The sequence below is a fragment of the Peromyscus eremicus genome, chromosome 8b (assembly GCF_949786415.1).
Source record: "Peromyscus eremicus chromosome 8b, PerEre_H2_v1, whole genome shotgun sequence".
In the NCBI taxonomy this organism is placed as follows: Eukaryota; Metazoa; Chordata; class Mammalia; order Rodentia; family Cricetidae; genus Peromyscus; species Peromyscus eremicus.
The window spans coordinates 24,902,760-24,919,920 of NC_081424.1; the positions used below are offsets into that span (position 1 = coordinate 24,902,760).

Below are 17,161 nucleotides of genomic sequence, written 5' to 3' on the forward strand. Positions count from 1 at the left end.
AAATAAACATTTCCTTTGTTGTGTTGTTCATGTCAGGACACTTTATCACTACTGCTAGACAAATAACTAAAATAAGAAGAGTAAATTTCATCTACCCACCTTCCAGTTTATCTTCTAAAATGATCCAGAGTCTGACTGGGAAGGAAATAATCAGGAGATACCCATAGTTTATCCTGATTTCAATTGTATTGAAATTCAGGTGAAATTCAGTGATGATCGAGGTCTGTTATTCTTGCTAGGAAAGGGCCACCTTTGTTCTCTGATTGTGTCTGGCATCAAAGAGTCTAAGGTGACTTGCAACAGTCATGCAGTCAACTTAATAGAACTTTTGCATTATAATCTAGGGGAAGAATCCTAAGCAGGAACTAGTTATATCCTCAGAAACTAGCTTAGAAATAGAAGCAAAATTCTCTAAGTATGCAATTATAGAACCACTCTGATCTGCTCTTCCATTGTGAATCTAAGTATTCCACTTACTAGAAATACAACACCATGTAATAGCCATTTATGCGGGGTGTTTCCCATATGCCAGAGGGAGATTCTTTGTATGTACCCTCTCCAAGTTTACTACTCAACATGTCTTCATAGGTCTGGTGGGTTTATCAAGTTCTTGTGCTGTAGACTAAATATTATATAAGCTCTATGAGGGTTTTTTTTCAATCCATAGAATAAACAGGAATCCAGTCAGAATGATTCAGTTTGTTCCAGATGAGTCATTTCTACTTCTTAGTACAGAGGACTAATATGTCATCTCTTACTCACTGGCTATTAGTTTTCTCAGACAGGCTTTCTATTAGGAGTTCACTATTGCTCTTTGCTTGACAGCTTTGTCATTAGTTTTGTCTAAATGAGTCATCTCAGTTCACCACCAGTAAAAATGTTGACTTTCAATGCTATGCCAATCCCCAAACTATCATTACACCATCGATTTCAAGTGACAAGATTTTTATTGCCAGCCATCAGGTGATCTACATCTCAAGTCTCCATTTAGTGTCATTTTCAAAGACAACTCCTGATTTGAATGGTTATAAGTTCTGTTCCTCTGGAAACAGACTTTGAGATAGAGATTTGTGTGCAGGCCATTATTAGAGTGTTCCCAGGAACAACATCTGTGAAGGACTGGGGAAGCAAGATCATTCAAGAGAGAATAAACTGCAAGCCAGTAGCAATAGAAGCCTCCATGGATTTCACACGGAGCTCTGAGGCCAGGCTGATCTTTCCAGGATTGTGAGAGAGCCTAAGAAAACTGCACCTCCACAAAAATCAGTCATGAGATGAGATTCCTTAAAAGGAATTAATAACCAAGGGAAAGATAATTTAAAGCAACCAAGAATAATTGTGGAGACATAACTTGGCTATGAATTGCCAATGCAGAACACCTTTAGTAATGGGAGGAAAAATTGTTGGTATCCTAAAAGGTCACCTGGGCACTCAACTACTACAGTATGAGTGCTAAAAGCCTATAGAAGAGGTCCTTATCTCCCAAACAGTTATGTATATATAGAGATGGATTGTTGAAATTTTGTGGATCTTTTTAGTTTGCAAATAGGCTTTATTATATAGTAAAAACATTTCTATATGAAGATGACAGTATTAATATGAAAACTATAAGCAAGACATATTTTAAATTTGTTGGAATAAAATTTTTCCAATACTTAAATTAGCTATCTTGTAAGATATTGTGGTCAGGAATTTGTATGTTATGGGCTGGAATTAGGATATATAGGCAAGGAGCAGAAATAAGAAATATTCTATATAAGTTATCAATCAAGATCCATAGAGTTCTCTAAATATATGGGATAAGCATGCAAATTATTTAGTAATTAGATGAACGTATAATAACAATGTCTAGGTCAAATTATAAAATACGATTTCTTACATCATTTTGGACTAAATCCAAAGTTACCCTTAACTTGGAAAATAAAATTTAAGAAAAGGATGGCTATTGGACTTTTTATCCTTGCTTAACAGGTGAGTTAGTAATTTTAAACCTACAGTTACTTTTTAAAGTACTTGAAGATTGAAAGCAATTAATGTATATGTCAAAACCTAATTATCCATTATCAATGCTTGCAGATCATTCCCACAGCCTTCTTTTCATCCTAAGGGTATTTTCATAATATATATATATATATATATATATATATATATATATATATATATATATATAGAGAGAGAGAGAGAGAGAGAGAGAGAGAGAGAGAGAGATATAGATAGATAGAGGTTTCTGCATTTTGTATTATTTTATCATATTTTTAAGGTCTTATTTTCTGAAAACACTTTGATCAAATGGTTCCTGTCTTCCTGATATATCATCTGATGGTCATTAAGGGCATGATGGCTTTTCATAAGATAAATTTCTTAAGAAATTGTTTTATTGTTTGAAAGCAAACTTTCCTAGAATGATACATAAAGTGGTCCCCAGTGCTAATACTTTTGGTACATGTCTCTCTGCAGTCATTATTTCCAATAAAAATGATTGACTGTCTAAGTGGCTGACATAGAAGTGAAACATTCTGTTTATCATCACCACCATTGTTGGACAAGCCCACGGGCACTGTAGCTAAGGCTCGTTACATGAGAAAAAGTATACTTACCTGAAAAAAATAACAATATTCCCTTTGCATTCATCAAAATATTAGCTAAAAAACTATCAAGCTTTAAATACTGATATTTTGCCATATTGCCAATATATATTCATCATGCAGTTTATATTTAAGATCAGGACTTCTTTCCTCTTGAAAGATCTTTCTATTAAATAATTCAAATAATCTTAATAATGGAAATTTCTAGATAATGTACTATTAATATATTCTTATCTATTATATTATTATTTATATAATAATATACTTTCATCAATAATTCTTTGAATATAAAATAAATGAACATACACCTCCAAATCAGTTTAAAAAATTGAAATTATAAGCCACTTAAAGAAAATATAGAGGAAAATACCTATAGCATTTCAGGACAATGAAACTTTGGATATGTCTATATAATTGGATGAGTTTTATGTCACCTAATGCATTATTGAAGTCACAGATAATACCAAAACATCCATACACCTACATTCAAGTTTGAGTTCTAAATTATGCTCAGTAGTCAGGTATGATGTCACACACTTCTAGTATCAATACTTGAGTGGCTTAAGCAGGAAGATTGCAAATTTGAGACCAACTTTGGCTGCATAACAAAACCCTGATTAAAAACAATATGTGTGGTTGTTTATATTAAAACAATATATTATTATATATATTAAAAACAATTTGCACACATATAAGTCAAGCACAGTAAAATATGGAAAATATTGATTCTAGTAAATTGAAGCATTTTTATAGGAAAGTGAAAATTACCAGGGTTATTTTCTTTGAACTTTGATGATGTTTTTTAAAGCAAATAAGGTTACTTAAACAGAAGCCCTGCAGTAGAGGCAGAGAGGTTGATGTGAAATTTCAGGCACTATTCAAGTGATACACAATTTACAATGACTGTGTTATATATTTCTGGAATCTTTTTCCTCAAGTAACTTTTTGTCATTGTTTGACTATGGAAAGATGAACCATAAAACAAAAATTTTAAGAATCTTCTATTCAGCCATTATAGAAAACAGTAGAGAAGTTCATTAAAAATTAAATATAGCATTAATTTAAAATCTAGCAGAATTACTATCAGCTTTTTATCTTCAGGAATGAAATGAGTTTATAAAACAGTTATTGATATTTCCATATTTACTACAGAACTGCTCACTTTAGCCATGCTGTGCAGTTAACCTACATGCATCAGTGAATGAATGAAGTGATAAAATATGATCACATACATATACAGAGAGAGAGAGAGAGAAAGAGAGAGAGAGAGTAGAAATGAATTCTGTTATTTGAAACAACAGGAAAAAAACAGGAGGAATGTTATTACAAATGAAATAAGGGAATAATCCAACCACATAAGATAATCTTCATAATCATATCAGTAGGTATATGAAATCTAAAACATTGATGTAGAAGCAGACAGAAAATTTTACCACTATTCAAAATACCTGCATGCCACCACCCTGAGGCTTTATAGAGAAATATGCTAGTAACTTTACCAGAAATAGATATGCTAAAGAAGGAAGGAGAGTGGGGTAATATTGGCTAAAAAAATAATTCCAGTTAAAGGGAAGGAGTAATTTCAATAGATCTCCTGTATAAAATGATGATACATTGTATTATTGAAAATTCTGGGATAGTAAATATTATCACCATCAAAATGGCGACTATATGAATACATATGTTCATGTTCATTGTTGGGCTTATTATTCTACAATGTATACATACTTGAAAGCATCTTTTTACAGGACAAGACACACAATACAATTTTATCTATCAATTTAAAATATAAAAAATTTGGATGGTTTTTTGATTCGGGCCTTTAATCCAAACACTCGGGAGGCAGAGGCAGGCAGATCTCTGAGTTTGAAGCCAGCCTAGTCTACCGAGTGAGTTCCAGAACAGCCAGGGCTACACATAAATGCTGTCTCAAAAAACCAACCAACCAGCCAAGCAAGCAAACAAACAAACAAAATAAAACAAATACACACACACACACACACACACACACACACACAAGTCCATTTGAAAGAGTCTATTGAATTCAGTGTTTGTTGTTGTTTGGTTGGTTGGTTGGTTTGGTTTGGTGTTTTATTTTGTTTTTCTCTTCTAGGAAGACTTTGTATCACTGCCCTCTTATCTCACATGCATTTAAAAATACACATTTATTAAAGGACTTGTTATTTTAATATTTCCTATCCAACACTGAATTAATCTGTAGACTTTAACAAAGGGGTTTCTCATTAAGAATTTCATTCTTTTGTATTTCTTGGCACACCAGGTTTGTTAAGACTAAAGTAACAGTGTAGCAAACAAAATTTTGTGATGATGTGATTAAGCTTCAACCCTGACAGCATCCAACCAGAAGAGGTATTCAAAGGACAGAAATGGCATGAAATATTGAAAAATGTCTATTTTGCCTTTTGAGCAGACAGGAAAAAAATATACATCTTAAAAATGTTTCTGCCTGAAAGTAAGTTAAGAAATCCTATCGTAACAATATAATGTTTGAGATAATTTTATTATTTAACTACTCTTACAGTCAAATACCATACAAATAACCCAGAAGGAATGAAGTTTCTCTAACATATTAAATTAAAATAACATCAGATATATTTTTATTAATTCAAACACACACACACACACACACACACACACACACACACACACACATATATATATATATATATATTTGACCTCTATACATATGAAGTTGATATTGATCCCTCAATTAAGATAACATACATATTTTAGAAGACTCTTTAGTTGACTAGTAGAATGGCTTTAAATTTGTGAAGAGAGGTCACATGACAATTAAAGGCACTAAAGCCTTTCTTCTGGCCAAAGGAGACAAATGATGCCTCTAATACCGAAAGTGGGGGTGGAGAAGTACACTATGCTGTTCAATCAATACTTACAACCACCATACATCTACCAGATATTAATAAGATAGTGACATGCATTTGAAACTGTTACTAGCTTTCTATTTTTGACTCTTGAAATGTTCTATGATAATCTCTTCCATCCTCAAGTTCTTATTGTATCTGTGTAGTAGTCTTAACATTATGTATCACTGTTTTCTGCTGTCCCATCACATAGATGCTTGACATTTCTGTAGAGACAGTTAACACCACATGCATTTTTTTAAAGTTGTTCCTTCTTAAGTTGTATCTTCACTATTGTTTGTCTATTTCTCATGTCCTTCCTTAATAGGTGGCCTAAAATATCATATTTTATGGGCTTTCCTAGTATATTACTTGTTTATTTGTACTACTAAAGCAAAGGGTTTCATATTTCTCTAGAAAACAAAATTATAAAATGCATGATAAATATAATGACTATTCACTTTTGTATACTAAAAAGAAAAATAAATTCCAAGGCATGCTTATGTTGCCATGGCAGATAGTCCTTTCTACATTCTCTTAGAATGTCCTTGTAATTGTATGGATATCAGAACTCTCAGAATGGATTATCATCCTTTTGGTTCAAGGATGAATTTTATACTTTGTATATACCACAACAATCAAAATATTTTTGTCATTGATTGAATTTGGAGCCAACTTGTGACATAACCAAGTTAATTATATGTAGGAGCTACTGACTGACTCTAGAAATAATTTCTCCCCTGAGGTAATAAATTGCTGTAGTAGGAAAGAACTTGAACTATCCATTGTCTTAGTATCTGCATGGTATTACACGTATATTATGCATGAAGATGTAAAAGAACTTCCAAGAATTGTATGTCTAGTGCCATGACATCATTCAAACACAGGCTTAAAAGAAAAAAAATAAAGTCTATAGAACAGTTCAATATTAAATTGTATGTAGCTCAAAGGAATCCCAATTAATAAGATTTTTTAACTTTTTTATTTCTATTAATATTAGTAAAATTAATTCAACTCCAATTGGTCAGAGTCCAAGTTTTACGATATTAAACCACAAAAAAAAATAATTGGGGTAAACTAAAAAAATACGAATGAGGTAGATAAAACACTGTGTACTTTTAATTCATATCATAAGTTTTTAACTATGACATCAATAAGTTTATGTAAAGTTAGAATTTCACTCTCTCAATGAACAATTTTATCACAAAAGGTACCTGAACACATCATTCAAAATTTTGTAGAAGAAATGTGTGTTTTTATATATTTTATTTTATTTTGTAACTATGTGTGTATGTGCACATGTGTACAGGTGTCCTAGGGGGCCATAGACTGCACCCCTTGGAGTTGTAGTTATAGATGGTTGTGAGCCACAGATATGTGTACATGGAACCCAACTTCAGTCCTCTAGAACAGTCTGTACTCGTAAACACTGAGCCTTTCTATAGCCCACAGAGAAATTTATTTTAATGCTGCATGTGTCCACTCAGATGAACATTTTCTCCTCAATTTGTTCACATGGACCACAATCACCAAACAAGTAACTACATGAGCAGTGGTGGGCTGAGACTCTGAGGATAGCTGTGTGATAGATATGGACTTATGGGGGAACTCACTACCCTATACAGCACGTTAAGCAGAATGAATGCAATTTGATACCTTATCGATCCCATGTTTCTAATAAGAAAATTGCATGCTATGCGTGTTTTTCTCCAGCTAATAGTTTGCAGACGTGTAGGAATGTTGAGCAAGTCAAGATCAATCAAGGTTGGACCGAGACCTGGCTTTGTGATTTCATAGGTCATCATCTTGGTTTACGTGAGATTGTCTTACAAATAGTATCATTATTCAAGGGTGCCATGAATTATTTCATGAAGCATAGCTGAGGACCAACATATGGATGCTACCTGCTTACAATCAGCTAGAATGACATTGTCATCAAAGTGCTCCAACTGGCCATAAAGATCTATATGCCCAACTGTGATGCTTCTCATTCACTCGTGGACCACATATGACAATAGTTACTCATTATAATCTATAACTGTGAAAAGGAAGAATGATAAATAATTTACATAAATACCAAGGTTCTGGCTACTATATATTAATTTGTAATTTAATCACTATCCTAATTTTTAAAGCAAAAGTGATAGCTGATAAATTGAACCCTACTACTTAATGAATACAAATTGTATTTAAAAAAATAGTCTTTTCATCATATTATTCATTAAATGGTATCTTTGATTCTACAAAGATTTGAATAATGAGTAACATTTTGAAACCAAGCATCTTACTTTGGAAATACATCACAGATTCTTTAGTGGATAGCTGTTTCCACCTCCTGTCTTATCTATTTTCCTTTAATCTTCTTTTGCGTTGCTTCATAACTTTTCTACACAGAAATCTCTGACGATATAATGAATAGCACTGCCCAGATTTTCTGTAGTTTGTTTTTTCCCCCCTCGTTTCTGTGGATCTGAGACCTCTCCAAACTGTGACACTTCTGTCTGGGCATCACTGTGACATTAGCAATGGAGTGATTCAGAGGTAGTAGTATAGTGGATGTAAAGGAGAACATCTCAATATCTAAATTACCCATCACCACATATGTTTAGGTATTATGTATGCCAGTGTTGTATTTGTGGATGTACTGTTTTCCTGTGCTTTTGTTAGACATTACCACCATAAACCACTACAAACTTGTTCTTCTGAAACACACAAAATAAATACTCCTGAATTCCTAAAGTCTGATATTGGTATAATAGGTAAAATCAGGATTCTCCTTACCTCCAGAGTGTCTAGCGTTCCAAAGATCTTGAGTTTTAGGGTTTGGGGTGATTACAAAATTCCATGGTGTTTGGGAAGACCTGTCATTACATAACCCAGCACAATCAGACCTCACACTGCTCCCCTCCAATTACCCCTTTTCCTTCTCTGTATAAAATATCCACCTGTCTGCCTCTTAAAAGACATATGTGATGTTATTGGATATTCTTTATATTAAAGGACATCAGCCCACCTCTAACTTTTCCATACTCATGTCTGAAAAAAAGTTATTTTCTATCCAGTATTGCTATATAAGTTAATATCTCTCCAAGTTTGGGAAACTTATGTGTGCATAGGTCTGGAAAGGCTGTTATATAACCTATAATGGGAGGATGATGAAGATCAATGAAATAAAAATAATACTAGATATACTGTATAAAAATGTTCAGGGCCTGATGAAATGTCTCAGTGGGTAAAGTGTTTACATGTTAAAGATTGGGCACACAGGATTGCTTATATAATCCTAACGCTGTGTGGGGACAGAGTAAGAGGACAATGGCAAATCTCAGGGACTTGATGGTCAGCTAGTTGTGTGGCACACGCTCTATGAGAGGTGCTATTTCAAAAAATAAAGTGAAGAGTGATAAAAGAGGAAAACCTGTATATATGTGTGCACCTGTCTACACACGTCTGAACACACACCCTTTCAAACTCATGGCAGTTAACTTTCTAAAAGATTTATAAAGCATTTTGGCTGATCTTCAAATGATAAATAAGAGTAAACCAGCATCATTAGTGGTTTTTTGGCAATTCAAATACCTTGAACAGAAGGAAAACTGTTGCTAATAAAATCTTTAAACAAAGATATAAAAAACAAAAGGATAACCATATGGGACTTAAATTATTTGCTGACTGGCAAGAAAGAATAGATTGTTGGTTCCACTCCAAATTACAAATAGTGATAAATATGAAACAATGAACTGGAAATTGTAGTTTTAGCAAACTAGAGAGTCTTTCCCCCTGCACTCATTGTTGGATTGCAGACCCACAAGTCAACACCCTACTGTACAAAACAATAAAATCACTATATACTTTTAGTGTCTCATAAATTTTAGCTTTTATAGTTTGAATATGATTTGATGTGTTTCACCAAATTATGTTTTATTAAATTTTCAACCTAAAATTTATTTGCACACAGTATTCAGAATATTCCCATATAACAAAAATTATTGTACATGGGCAAAGGCCTTTCAGTAGAACATTTCCAGCCTCAGGAACTACAGAGAAATAAGTTTCCTGTCATTAAATATTTTGAGTGAGTTAAAGCACAAGAAAATATTCACAAACATCTGATTTGTGTTTAATGAATATTTTTATTTTTTAATCAAAGGAAATTACTTTCACATTTTACTTCAAGACAAACAATACATCTGGGATATTGTTTTGATTTTTAGTTCTGAAAAAAACCAATAGTCATTTTTATATTTTTTAAAATATTGTCCACTGAATGTTTGAAAATTTATAGACTGTTGATTGAGTTAAACATTTTCAAGTATGACTGCCAAAAGGATTTTGATGTCAAACTAAACTAACATATTTAAGTAAATCCTAGTATCTCAGAACTAATACAAACAGAATAAAAGCATTGGAAGTTTAAGTAACAGAGAATTAACCTAATAACTCAGTGCATGATTGAAATTTCATGTATGTTATAGCCTATTCAATAAGACTTCCTTACCAAGTAAAATTCATGAAGTATAGAATAAAGAGCAATATTTCTGTTTAATGTATGCATGACAGGACTTCAGCAATATACAGAGAAAGGAGAATGAGGATACCACTAAAATGTTAAATGCATAGTTCCTAAGTATGATATTACTTCAATTTCTCCTCCTTGATGTTCAGAATTTTTATTACTCTCGATAACAAAAAAAAAAAAAAAAAAAAAGGCCTGCAAATGGGGGAATTTTTTTAAATGACTTGAAAATTATAGAATCTTTCTTTGTTGCTTTTTGTTTGTTTGGTTGGTTGGGTTTTGGTTTTTTGTTTGTTTGTTTGTTTGTTTGGGTTTTTTTGTTTTGTTTTTTGAGACAGGGTTTCTCTCTGTAGCCCTGGCTGTCGTGGAACTCTCTTTGTAGACCAGGCTGGCCTCAAACTCACAGAGATCCTCCTTCCTGCCTCTGCTTCCCCAGTGCTAAAATTAAAGACATGTGAACCCATTTTCAGCATAGCATTAGATTTTTAAGAGACTTTGAATGATAATCTTACCAGAGACTTCATCCCTGGGAGCATTATAATTTATAATGATAGTGTATTTTGTGAAGCGATTTCTTATAAAAGAGAAAGTTTTACAGCAGGAGTTGGGTATAACAGGATTTGGAGATTTTCATTGTAATGCAGACTTCTCTTGGCATGAAATAATCAGGAACTGAAACATAAATGGATTGTTTTGGCTACTTTTGCTCCTTATCTTAACAACAGGTGAGGAAGTGACGACAGTATCTCAACAGGTCAGGAGATGCAGCCCTTAGCAATAAGGACTTTAACCTAGGACACCGCGAGCCTTCAGCAATTCATCAGTGTGTCCAAAGCATGCTGAGCAGAAATGTTTGTTTTTGGAAGCAGATGTTTCAATCAATCTTTCAAACATCTTCCCTTTTCTTATAAACACCTACTTGTTAATGATTCCAACCTCCCCATGTTTCGCTTTAAGGAATTGTTTTAAGGAAGTTCATCCGAGTTGATGCATCATTACGTTTATGTTAGCAGCATGGTCTCAGTGATGTTAGTTGCTGATACTACTTTTGTAGCCTAAGGAAAATATTCAAACCAGAAAACATCCCTGCAGATTGCATATCAATAATTGATAATATTACAGTAGGAAGTAGAAGTCAAGTTGGTAGACAAATTGGGTCATATCCTGTAATGCTTCTCTGACACATCTTCGGAAGGCTCAGGCATCCAGCTGGTGGTTAATGAATGTGAAGTGATTCATGACCAATTTCTTTACTAATAAATCACTTATGATATATCATGACAATTGAGTACCTTTGTCTTTCTCTTTCATATAATAATAATAATAATGCTAAACAATTTTTCTAAATTGGGCAATATTTAAGAAAATTAAACATGAAATTAGCATGGCAGACAAACTATAAACTTAAATCTCTATTTCAAATAATGCTTGCCTCTTCCTTTTAATATCATAAAATAAAGTCAATTTTTCTGATGTTAATTTTATAGAAATTTTTAGCAAGAACTATGAGAAAATGTATCTGTCTTAAGTTCTTTTGTTCTTCCTTAGTTTTTCAAAATGAGATTGCTTTGGGAAAACAATGCTCTATTTTATAGTTGCAGACAGTTTATAAAGTTCATTTTATCTTAATAAAAACTGTAAATTTACATGTATAACTTGGCATGTGAAGCTGGCAAACTATGTTCAAATTGCATGCTTTGTCTTGCTGAATCTATGAGACCCCTTAAAAATCTAAAGGTTAATTCTAGGCGTTTATAGTCTAAATGAGAGGAATTGGCAGTGCCATTGAGATGTGATTGATATTTTTTTCCAAATAAAAAATGTATTACTATTTTATCCTTGCATCACCTAATCTCAATTCCAACATAATATACAGCTGTGTATCAAGCCAGTCGGTTGGCTCAGGTGGTAAAGATGGTTGCCAGAAAACCTGATGACACAGGACGCTACAGTCGAGAGGGAGAGGAAGCCCCCAAAAGTTGTCATCTGACCTTCACAGTTTGTCCTGGCACATGTGTCCCTGTGCATGTGTGTGCGTGTGTGTGCATGCACGCACACACACACACACACACACACACACACACACACACACAGAGCACAAATATATCTGAGTTGCCTACGATGAGTAAGAGCCTTAACTACTTTTTACTTTATGTAGGTAATTTGATTTTGTTGTTTGAGCCACAAGACAACAGGGGAATCATGATGAATCATTAGTTCATTTATAGCTAACAGTTTTCAGCATTTTGGTAAGATTCAGATCGCATTAGTTTCTCAAATGGTTTATTGGGTGCTTCAGGCATCAGTTCTTGAAAAGTGAATTTCATCAAGAAGTGGGATTTGTATCTTATCACAGATAATAGATCAAAGCTTTTAAGCTTTTATCTGAGAGGTAAAATATAAGACTTTTCACAGAAAAAATGAGACTGAAGCAGGATTCGTTTTACTGAAGAAAACCACAAGTGAGGTGATACCTAGCCAGTGCAACTCTTTGTCATCTTGTTAGGATAGTTCTTCCAGGCAGAATGTCATTTCCAATTACATACAAGCTGAGCAATGGTCAACTATTGCCAATCCACTCACTGTAGCAAGTGGAAAGAAGTTAGTACAGACCCTTATAATTTCTATTACATGAACAAGTTGAAGAACAGGCTTAGCAGTAGAGTATATTAGCAAAAAAAATCACTGCCAGACAATTTATAAGGAAATGCAAATTCTTTCATCAATACTCAGGCAACTACCAACATCCAATGGGAAGATATTTGGTCCAGAAAAATACTTCCATTAGCTACTAAAAAAGAAATATGATTACAGAAAGGAATAATAAAAAAATGAAGAAAGCAATGATGATGTAAAAGAAAGTTAAATGAAAGATAATTAATGCATCAAGATAAATGGAATAAAGTTAGTAAAACCTCTATTTAGCATAATGAAATGATTACCAGGATTACTATGAGTACACTCAAGTTTTTTTCCTCTGTTTGTTCAAGGGCCCAGAGCACTAAAAGTGATGACTCTCTTCTGTAAGCTTGTAATATCTAGTATTTTCTGGGGCCACCTGACTCGTAGTAAAGTATACAAAGAAATAAAAGTAATTCAAAGAAACACAAAGATGAAAGAGGAACATGTGCTTCTGTGTCACCCTTGGAAAAGGTGGACCTGCAGAATCTTTACCATAAATACTATGAAAAGAAACCCATAGAATCAGATATAGAATGTGATTCATAAATATATGATATAGTAATAAAAGATGAAAAAATATTGTCTTCATTTAAAAATGTAACTGCTTCCTTCAAAATGTGATGTACATATTAATTTTGGAATTTAAGTAAAAGGACAAAAAAAGAACACCTTTAAGTTAGAGATAATCATATTATCTTAAGGAAATAATTCTTGGTTGCAAAGGCAGCTGGATAGAATGACGTGTTAGATACATGAGTGGAGTGTGTTTTACTGAGTCTGGTATGATAAACTTTTGGTGTCACTGCTGTCTTATTTTGACAAAGTGCAATGCACTAATGTAAGTATTATAATAAAGTGGCAATAGCTATAGAACATTCAAGTAATGAATGCTTTGAAGCACTCCATCACCTAGCCTCATAGAAGCCCTCTGAGTTACCAATTATTAATAAACAGTTGTAGAATCTGAAGCTCAATGATACCATATAGCTGGAATAAATCTGTAGAGTTCCTAATTGGTAGATGCAGATGATATGTACAATGTTCTTAATTTCTATGTAATGTATTTTTATGGGGTGTCTGATCTTAGCCATCTTCCCATAATATTGTTTAATTATGGTTATTAAACCAAAAAATTTCAGCTCAAGTTTTAACCAAACTGAATACAATTTATGTATACATGTAAGTAATTAAGTATAATTTGAGAAAGACTATATTAGTCTCAAAGAGAAGAAAATTGTTATTTATATATTCATTGTGTTGTTGGATAAACTAGTATGACAAGTACCTGTGGAGATATATGTAATATTTCTACCACTTGATAAATTTTATATATAATTTCAGGTTTGTAATAGAAAACTAACAGCATCAGGCTAGAGAAATGGGTTAGTGGTTAAAAGCATTGAGTGTTCTTTCAGAGAATCCAGGTTTGATTTCTAGGACCAAGATGGCAGCTCACAACCATTTGTAACTACAGTTCCAGAGAATCTTATGCCCTTTTCTGGCCTCTCTCTAGCACCATGCACTCAAGAGCTGCATAGACCCATGCAGGCAAAACATACAAATAAAATAAAGTAAAATAAAATGAAAATTACATTTTCAACAGAAAAACCACTGCACTGACATTTTCTGTCTTTATTTATCTGTTTACTTTTTAAGTTTTGAGGATTGATTTCAGTGCTCCCACAAGTAAGGTTCTACTTCTTAGCTTTATCCTCCATCTAGCATTAACATTCTTTAGTGCCTGCCAATGACAAATTTCAGGAACGTTTGAGTCATGTGATGAAAAGCATTTCATGCACTCCTCCCAAATATTTTGCTAACCTCCTAATCTATCATTTCATAAGATCTACTCAGCTTTCCATCCATCATTAAAAGGCAAAGAAATGTGTTAATGGGACCAAAGGAAAACATGAATTTACTTTTCCTATCCTTTTCTCTTTATTTTCATTTTTAAAAAGTTAACTAAATGATTGCAAACTGTAGGTACATTTTTTTCTTCATCATGTTATCAATATGGACCCAGAACTTCATTGTATTTCTGAAACTAAAATCCAAATCTATCCATCAAATAAATGCAAGACCCCAGACTCTTAGGAACCACCATAGGTAAAATACTTCAGGACATTGAAATGAACAAGATTTTGTTTGTTTGTTTTCTTGTTTGTTTCAAATTACAGGAAATCAAAGCAAAGCTAGAATGTGTCAGATACAATGAAAATGCTTCTGCAGAGAGTAGGAAGCAACTGCAGTGAAAAGGTGATCTGTGGAGTATTTGGAATCTAAATACCTACCAAGAAACTGATAAAAAAATAAATACTCAAAGTAATTGATAATAACCCCCCATTTAGTTTAAAAGTAAGCCGAGCTACCTAAATACATACACTGATCAAACTCAAATGTTTCATGGGATCCCTGTTCAACAGATCAAGATCGTCTTCTTCTGCAATTACTCAGTGAATGAATCTCATCATCAGTTCTCAGCCCACACTCTAGGTAGCATCTCAAATATCTTTGTTCTTGGACCATTTGATTTGGCCTTCGTCAGTCTATGCTGCACAGAACAACAGCCCTGTACAGCAGATGGTACAACTGAACATCTTTAAAATGCTGTGTAATCATCATTTACTGTTACCCAACAATTTCATGACTCCTCAAATAACAGAATGATCACAGTATGCCTGCACAAATGATGTCATGAGTAGAGGCGGTATTCTGCAACTGAAAGTTGTATTTTATCTCGGTTTCTTATCATTCACTCACTGAATTAAAAATAATATTTTTCTGAATGTCTGTTTTATCCAAGGAGCTTAGGGAGATGGACATACACAGAAGAATATATTCTCTAAAGGTATTATTGTTTGAACATTAGACATTTATATATAAGTAATTAAAGATGCTATTAAGGGTGAAATGAATACAGCAACATCAGCTAAAACACTATGAAAAGCTCAGCCAGCTGTAACTGCGTGTCTGTCAGCAAGTGTTATTTTAGGTGACCTTTGAAGAAAAGTAAAATATTGATGGATGTGAAGAGTAATGTGTAGAGAAAAGGAAAAAAATCAATGATGAAGGAATTATACGGTAAAAGACCCTGAGAAGAAAAATGTACTTTAAGTCCACAGAACAGAAAGTCAACAGTGTGTTTGGAGGCCAGGATGTCTACAGGGATGAGCTCAAATAAGTGACTTAAAAGACAGCATGGTTCAAAACCATGGAGGTTCTTGACTTGTGACGTAAAGATATGAAACTCATTATCAAAGAGATGGAAGCCATGGGTTTATTTAGCAGAAGGTAACATAAGACCCCGTGATTTCAATTGACAAAGCAAAACCCATGCCTGCCATTTTCTTGTTGATATCTCCATTCCAATCATTGCTCACATTTTAACTTATGTCTGACAGTCAGTTTCACTCATTTCTTAGAGAGGAAGCGTCACCTCTTTTTTTTTAAAAAAAAAAAAAAAAGATTTCACATTTTGTTTCTTAAGATAAATGATGCATTATTCCCATCTTCCTTCTTTGTATCCACATTACACATAATTTGATCATTTCCTATGTGATATTCATCCTTGTAAAAATCATCTCCTTCATTTGACATGAGTTTGTGGGTAATTAATTTTGGTCTTTGTTACCTGCAGTGTTTTTCTAGGATATTGACTTCTAGGTGTTTAAAATAATTTGTTTGACTGGATGATCAAAACTATGACTTGTTAAGCAAATTCGTTGCCACTGCAGAATATACACTAAGCAGGCAACAGAATAAAGTTATGGATAATTGCTAAATGGTTACTGTTATGTCATGGGGTTTGTGAGAGGATAATATAAGAAGATGAGCCAAGAAATGAAACACAAAAGAAAAAAAACCTGACTACATGGGACATGGACATGAGGACCATTGTGTTGGGAATAACCTTAGCAATGTGAAGTAAGTTTGCATATTCACTATAAAAAATGACTTTACTAAACAAAAATGTTTTCTTTTTACACATTTAGTGTATCTATGGGAGCATCCAATTATCTCCATGTCTGTAAACTAAAAACCCATTATATAGAAAGAGGGAAACTGTTATTTCTTCTGCCTTAAAAACCAAAAAAAAAAAAAAAAAAAAAAAGATCCTTCAGTATTTTATGAGCTCTGAGACCATAAAAGGTTGTAAGAAATCAACATTATATATACATATACATATATGGATATATATATGTGTGTGTGTGTGTGTGTGTGTGTGTGTGTGTGTGTGTTCTTTAGATGTAAGCAATATCCAGTATTTTCACCTAATCTTTTGATTTGAATTTCAGAAGTGCAAGATCTATTTGCCCTCTGACTCAGCTAATTCCAAATTAATTCTGCTCTTCTTCCTTTGCTTTTTCACAGTATGCTGTCTGGCTAGTCCTCTGGGTGACGTGGAACGTGTTTGTTATCTGCTTCTATTTGGAGGCGGGGGATCTCTCAAAGGTAATTTGCCATCTGATTTGCCTGGGTCATCACTCCTGCAT

The 17,161-nt window shown here is 33.3% G+C and overlaps 1 protein-coding gene across 1 annotated transcript in view; it reads left to right on the plus strand.

The window, feature by feature from the left end:
• Window positions 1–17,161, plus strand: part of Nkain2 (sodium/potassium transporting ATPase interacting 2) — a 594,649-nt gene that overhangs the window by 77,913 nt on the left and 499,575 nt on the right. Inside the window, exon 3 of the mRNA XM_059272973.1 lies at window positions 17,040–17,120. Within this exon, the coding sequence (XP_059128956.1) occupies window positions 17,040–17,120 (81 nt within the window). The remainder of the gene's footprint in view (window positions 1–17,039; window positions 17,121–17,161) is intronic.